Source organism: Cyprinodon variegatus, unplaced genomic scaffold, assembly GCF_000732505.1.
Source record: "Cyprinodon variegatus isolate N-32 unplaced genomic scaffold, C_variegatus-1.0 Scaffold52, whole genome shotgun sequence".
Taxonomy (NCBI): Eukaryota; Metazoa; Chordata; class Actinopteri; order Cyprinodontiformes; family Cyprinodontidae; genus Cyprinodon; species Cyprinodon variegatus.
This window is the reverse complement of record NW_015150505.1, coordinates 1,723,606-1,731,058: the sequence shown is the minus strand read 5'-3', so window position 1 is coordinate 1,731,058 and position 7,453 is coordinate 1,723,606. Positions and strand designations below refer to the sequence as shown.

At 37.1% G+C, this 7,453-nt stretch overlaps 1 protein-coding gene across 3 annotated transcripts in view; it reads right to left on the bottom strand.

Moving 5' to 3' along the window:
- arhgef37 (Rho guanine nucleotide exchange factor 37) overlaps positions 1-7,453 on the bottom strand; it is a 43,592-nt gene that overhangs the window by 24,089 nt on the left and 12,050 nt on the right. For all 3 annotated transcript variants that reach the window (XM_015371088.1, XM_015371089.1, XM_015371087.1), the window contains one exon: positions 4,225-4,730. In XM_015371088.1, the coding sequence (XP_015226574.1) occupies positions 4,225-4,719 (495 nt within the window). In that variant the 5' untranslated portion in view covers positions 4,720-4,730. The remainder of the gene's footprint in view (positions 1-4,224; positions 4,731-7,453) is intronic.

Below are 7,453 nucleotides of genomic sequence, written 5' to 3'. Positions count from 1 at the left end.
ATATATATATATATATATATATATATATATATATATATATTATATATATATATATATATTGTATATATATATATATATATATATAAACCAAACTGTTTGTAAATCCGTCAAGAATTCAATGAGATAAGAGTATTTGTGTTTGTGCTGATCACTCACCTTACATTAAGTACCACAGAGCACACCAGAAAGCCTGCCTGTGGTAAGATGGCCGCCCGGTGATGACGTTTGAGACTCCGCCGTAAGACATCTAGCCTTTATTATGGATATCTATGGTGTCCTGTACAGGGGCTGGGGCTGCAATGATAGCGGGAAGGGATTATTGTTAAAGTGAAACTAAATTCTAGCCTCTAGGGGCGCTATACCTGCAAACTCCCAAGTTTAACCCCTCTGAATATTGGCAGCACTGCACTGTTACTAATTAAAACAGTTTCCTTGGCTGTTCTGGAATCAGACTACTTTGCAGTAGATTAAGAAGTGATGGAGTTCCTGGTAAAGGCAAGCAAACATTCACCCCTCTAGATTAAATCCTAAATTCCATATATCTGATCAAAAAGTGTCATATGTTTTTTTTTTGCCCAACAACAACTTTTAGCTTGTTTAACTCTTTATTTAAGGGGACCTTAAACTGCAGTAAAGAGGCGCTGTGGATCACATGACTCATTCAGTGACAGAATCCAACCCTCTGAAGTTACATAGGTAAGATTTTTAACTGACCAGAAAAATCATTCAATATAATCTCAGATTAAGCTAATAGTTTGGTGAAAAGTAAGTTGTTTTAAGTTATTTTTTTCTCATAAAGAATGAATGCTCTTTTACTATGTGTACTAGCTGAAGTTAGTGGGCTTAGGGGCGGATTATACTTCTGCATCCGCACACTTAAAATGTTGCTTGGGTCTGGTCGTGAACCAGTTTTGCTGGTATGCTTCTGCACCGTCGGTCTGGAATTTCTAGGTACGCACAGCAGTTTCCTGCCAAAGCGCAAGGGGGAGCCTATTCGAGAACTTGCAACGCCTGAGGGAGTGTTTATTTTCCAAAACAACAATGGAGTGTCTGCAAGTTATCTCGGTCATGGAGATGGATCTAGAGTTGCTAGACATTGATGATATATTTATTTATATAATTTGTCTGAGGCATCGTAAAAGTGGTTGCACTCCCGAACCTCCTCGATTAACGTTTCGTCGTAGTTGTCCATTGTTCCTTGGGTTTTAAAAAAAGCCATGCCCCGGCACCAAATCGAGAAGGATGACCACACAGACAGCCGGAAAGGCATACCAAGGATCAATCACAGCTGCTTTTTGTCTGCGCACTTCCGCTTGAGGTCTGCGCAGGTTTGCAACCATCTGACACATAGTCAGGATTTTTTTTTAAGGTGCACGATGACAGTTGCAGAACCTCGGCACGGGGGGCGTGGTCACACACAGAGACAGATTTGACGGTTGCAGAGGCTATGCGTCGGAAGTAGGGGTGTGCAAAATAATCGTGATGATGATGCATCGTGATTCTAATTTTCGTGATCTACTGCATCGATTCTTGATGCCAAGAATCGATTATTAATTTAAAAAAAATGAATAAATAAAATTGCATGAATGGTTGGCGAACATCAGCCAAAAACAAGTGTAATATCACTTTCAGTCCAGTAGATGTCGCTGCAAATGTGTTGACGCACGCTGCCTTGTGTCACAAGCATTTCCGGCCGTGGGATACTGTGCCGAGTCATTCAAAAACAAAACATGGAGGAGAAAATATTGCAATGCATCGCAATAATTCAAGTATCGTGATGCATCGTGATAGAATTGCATCGTGGCCTGTGAATCGTGATTCAAATCGAATCGTGACTTCTTTGGCAATACCCACCCCTAGTCGGAAGCATAAATTGGCCTTAAGACTGCTGATTGTGTTCAGTCTTCCCACTCAGGTACAGTCATACCATTATTCCCTAACAATGCTCTGTAAAAGTCAGCTTTATCTACACAGAGATGACGTAGAGAAATGCTTTTACTAATCAGTTGAATTTCATAGTTTCACTCTTATTTAAGGGATACCAGAGCAACTAGGGTTGATTAAAATACAAGTTGGGCTTTCTTTAGTTGAGAAAAGTTTGATAAACTATGAGACATGAACTGCTGCTTTCTTATAAAAATCAAAACGAGTCTAAAAAAAAAAAAAGGAAGAGGTTTGTTTGTTTTCACCTCATTTCTGACAGCAAATGATTAGCTGTTATCAAGAATAACCTGACAGCTAAAGTGTACCGTGAAGATGTGATAGAACAGCGCCATGATTCAGTGTACATGTTCAGACAGTTTTATGTCACAGTCCAGTTCTGGTGAGCAGGATGACACACGTTTTTCACTGACTGTGTCTTTCATTGCAGCCATTCAGGTTCACAAAAATAAAATTAAGAAGTAATCTTTTCTCTATTTGACTGAGAAGACAAGCATGTCTCTATGGAGCTAAATTGGTCTCGATTTTCACAAATACTCGTGTGATTCATACATGGACAGGAAAAGCTCCTCACACACACAGCACGATTTACGCAAGCAAAATAAAATGGCTTCAGATTGGGCCAGTAGGTTCAGAAGGTTGTTATCGCTGAGTGAATCCTAATCCTAACCCTAAAGTCATTCTAGTCCCTCCGTGGAATTTATGAATCTATTTATGTGTAATCTGAAAAAAATTTCAGTAGTTCTACATGGGCTGTAAAAATAAATAAATATAAAAGGATCTGCATGTCGCTCATATTAAACAAACTAAAAACAAATAAATCTCATATCCTGTCAACTGGGTTTTAGAATCATCTCCCTCTAAACATTTTATTCTCTGTGAAAAAATGCGGATCATTCTTTAATAACATCTTCATCTAAAGAACACGCAATGTTTGTTTTTAAAACTAATGTTTGTAACAGATCTAGTGAATGATTTTTCTTTTTCCGTTGTTTTATGCACAAACTGCGGCAAAAACCTGACTAAATCACGAAATAAAACAGTGTGCTTGGATGTAAAGAGAGCAGAGTCAGAGGAGACTCTATGTAATGCGTATTGCTAAGAGTATGCTGCCCTGACGCGGTATGCTGAGCTGACAGAACATCAGACCGGGGCGCAGCAAATAGTTATCCCACAAAGAGTACTTTCTTGTGATTGGCTTATACAAGGGAGCTCTGTGATTGGTTGCAAATCATCCCCTGTATAAAAAAAACATTTTTGTATCGAGGGACGTAAGGATAGTCTAAAAAAAAATCACACACAAATCCAGCGAAGTTTAAAGACCACTGGTACTTTGTGTTTTTAATTTATAATTGTTTATGGACCAGAAATACTTTGGCGAAACATGTTCTGTTTAAGTGTGAATCTTGTATGCTTGCAGGAATGTGCTGTGTGTGTGAAGCTTTTCCTGTACATGTATAAATCACATATGCGTATTTGTGAAATTTGAAACCAATTTCGCTTCATATGTTTCTGCATCTTCCCCAGTTTTTCACACTGAGACTATGATGCTGCATTAAAGAAAATCATTTAATTTTAAAGATCTTTCTCAACAATGCCGATAAACAGCTGACAGTGGTTAAAGATTTCTGCACATGCTTGTTGCATCTCTCAGTTTCATTCTAATGAGAACAGAGTGGGCACAAACACTGGTGGTGAACAGAACAACATGCATATCTCTGGAGGAAACAATCAGGAGACTTATCTGTCGTACAATGCCAGTATCTATGCAACAGTTCTCTGTTTTCTCTCTCCAGCTCCTGCTGCCTCTGCTCTGTTTCTCTCCATTTTTGTCCATTGTCATTAAAAATGCCTCTCATTAATTTCTCCAATGGTTTTGTTCCCATAAGATAAATAAGATAAATCCCCCAAATAATTTAATTTCCTATCACTGTACTAAAAGGATTGTTATCCATTTTAACTGTGATTCTGCAGAGAAAACGTAGAATCAAGCCATTTATAGATTACTATAGTTGCTAAGATAAAATTTTGTTTGTTGTTTTCCTTTTTTTTTTTTTTTATTAATGTTGCATTATTTTATTGAAGTGCAATGATTGCAATAATACTGCTGGGGCCTTATTAGGCTCCACTGACTGATTAAATCATTCAAACATATCAGGCGAATGGGAGGGACCTTTGTTGATAAAATAAAATCATAAAAAAAGGATGGATTAATGCAGTGGTTCCTATTCTTTACTTACAAAAATATTATGCTCCTTGTTGCAACATGCGATGTGTTCTTACCTGGAGGTTCTGCAGGTTGTTCCTGATGTTTACAGTGCAAATCTGCAGCATTCTGAGGTAACTCTTCTCTGATTGGGCAAGCTCTTCTATAGCCATCATCTGTCTCTGAGCTTGCCTCTCCTTCGCTGCTGCCTCCTCCTCCTCCTTCTTCTTTTTGGCTTCCTCTGCCAGCCGCTCCTCTGACACAAAGCTCTCCTCTGAGAAACTGTCCTGTGAAGGTAGTCTTATCAGTATTTGATGCGCAGCTGCATCTACGACTTCCGAGGAATCAGTTGGTGGTTTTAGAAACACAGATTCCTCTACTGTCTCTTCCTCAGTGTCAAGTTTATTCTCTTCAAACTGATTGTCATTTTCTTCATTTCCATATTCCGGCAAATTTCCCCCCATTTGTTTTTTCTTGGAAACCTTCTTTATTGCTCCTGAATAGCGTAGAGGAGATGAAGCCGATTTACGGAGTTTGAAGTCGGAAGGCGGCGGTCTACTGGGCACCTCCATGGTGAAGATCACTGTCAAAGAAAAACACTTCTGTTTGGTTTTGATTAACTTAATATACATTTCACAAAGATAAAATCTGTAGAGCACCTTTACACCTTTCTGCGTACTGTTAGACCTAGGAAGAAAACATATTAGTATTTTTATAATTGGTTGATTCTTCAGTGCATCACCAGGCTTGCCTTGAGGAGAATGCAGTGCTGCTCCCTTCATTTGCTATCCACTGTTAATGTGTTTAGTTTTAGTTGTTGATAAATATATATATATTTTTTTTTGTTAAACTGAGACTTCATTTTTATCATGTAAATTAATTAAGAGAAACCAACTGTTTTTTTTAAAGATTGGACCAAAAAATCTAGCAGCACACATCAAGAATCATTCAGATTTATGTCAAAATATGAGGCAATGGCCTGAAAAAACCCAAACTGTATTAGTGGAGGTGTAATTATTTTCCTCATTAAACAGCACCCAAAAGAAAAGGTAAATAATAAGTAGGAGGGGAACATGAATGTCTACCATCATCCATAGCTGTGCAGTGTTTTATAGATGGACAGCTGAATAATAAAACATCCAAATGGTTAATTTGGCGCAATTAAATAAAAATGACAAACTTTGAACTAAGGCTGAAACAATTTATCAGATTAATCATGATTAATCGCTTAATAAAATAATCAGCAACTAATTTAGTAATCGATTAATCGTTAACTGGAGTGTAGAGACTGTAAAACATGCCTTTAGATGAGAGAAAAACCCATTTAGAGCAGTAATTCTATAAAAATTTTAAAATATAGAAACATTTTGCATCTAAAAAAAACAAAAAAAAACGTTTTTGTCCATCAAAAGGATAAATTAAAACTGCTTTTTTTAAAAGCCACCCACAGACCACTTAAAAGCATTTATCAGTTCATCCTTTGTCAAAATTACTTTATTTATTACTTATTTTTCATTTTGATTCTTAAAAAAAAAGCTCCTCTACTTATTTACAACAGCTGAGATGAGGGCCTGTGTCACCAGCCTGAGTAGGTGTTTATGCAGTGGTTGTATATAAGCAATAAACACAGTATATAGGGTTAGTACATATATTCTATCAATAAAATAATTAGACAACTTTTATTTCTTTTTGTATTTTCAACTTAAATTTCGTTTTGTACAGCTTTCACAACATTTCCATTCAAGCGGCCTACAGTCATATGAAAAAGTTTGGGCACCCCTATTAGTCTTAATTATTTTCATTTGAACGATGCACAGTGACACCGTCTGCAGCAAGATGATGCTGCAGGTCCTTGGAGGTGGTCTGGGTTGTTCTTCACCATTCTCACCATTCTTCTTCTCTGCCTCTCTGATATTTTTCTTGGCCTGCCAATGCTGGGCTTAACAAGAACTGTCCCTGTGGTCTTCCATTTCCTTACTATGTTCCTCACAGTGGAAACTGACAGTTTAAATCTCTGAGACAATTTTTTTTATCCTTCCCGTGAACGACTATGTTGCACAATCTTTGTTTTCAGATCATTTGAGAGTTGTTTTTAGGTGCCCATGATGAATCTTCAGCGGAGATTCAAACAGGAGAACAACTTGCAACTGGCCACCTTAAATACATTTCTCATGATTGGATACTTCTGGCTATGAAGTTCAAATCTTACCAAACCAATTTTCTGTTTCAGTAAGTCAGTGAAAAGTAGTCAAGGGTATTCAAATCAATAAAATGATTAGGGTACCCACATTTTTGCACCTGTCAAGTTTTGTTTTAATGCATGTTGCACATTTTCTGTTAGTCCAATAAATCTCAATTCAGTACTGAAATATTTCTGCGTCCATCAGTTATTATATATATATCAAACTGAAATAACAGTTGAAAACACCCAAATATTTAGAAGTAAAAATAATTAAGATTAATAGGGATACCAAAACCTCTTCATATGACTGTATTTTGTGTAATTTTGAAGAAGTGTATGAGGCCGCTGCCGACAGGCCCCCCCATGATGTTAGCCAAATAATGATCTAACGCTAACTTTTAACTATTTGGCTTTTTAGTTTATTTCTGTTGACAGGAATTGTCTTCCACACGTAGGCTTACACAGTCCTACTTGATATAGATCTTTTATAAGTGTTGAAATAGTCTAAAAAAACATATGCATAGTTTTCTTTATAATCTTTGATTATTTGTTCATACACAAAAATACTAACGTTTTTTTTCTAAGCACATAATAAACTGCTACCAAACAAATATTACAGCCAAATTACAGCAAGTCACATCAAATAGGCTGCGTTAATCTAGATCGCCATCAAACTGCTCAGGAGGAATTCAGCTGAATTCATTAAAAACTCCAATAATTAGTTTGGGCAGAGATAAATATTTTTAAATAACTGTGAGATGATGCATTAGCTCCTGTTGTTGCAGCATATTAAGGCTTTCCTGCTAAAACTGAATTAATTGAATAAAGAGGCAATGCAGATCAGAAGATGCCGATGAAACATTGTTTTATTTAACTGAACTTTAAAGCCACTGAATTTTTAAAGTGGTTGGGAATCGGCTGTTCCAACCGTTGCATTTCTGAATTCTCCCAAGTGGTGCACGACTTTATACAAGCGAATAAAGTGAATGTGATTGGTCATTTTTCAAGAGGGTGGGATTGTTGTGGCGGAAGGTTCGCAAGCAGGTTTGGTTATAGCCGGTGTCGGAAGCATCTTGCTAACCAGTTAACAACTTAGTGCTAGTAGGTTCCCAATGGGAAATTCC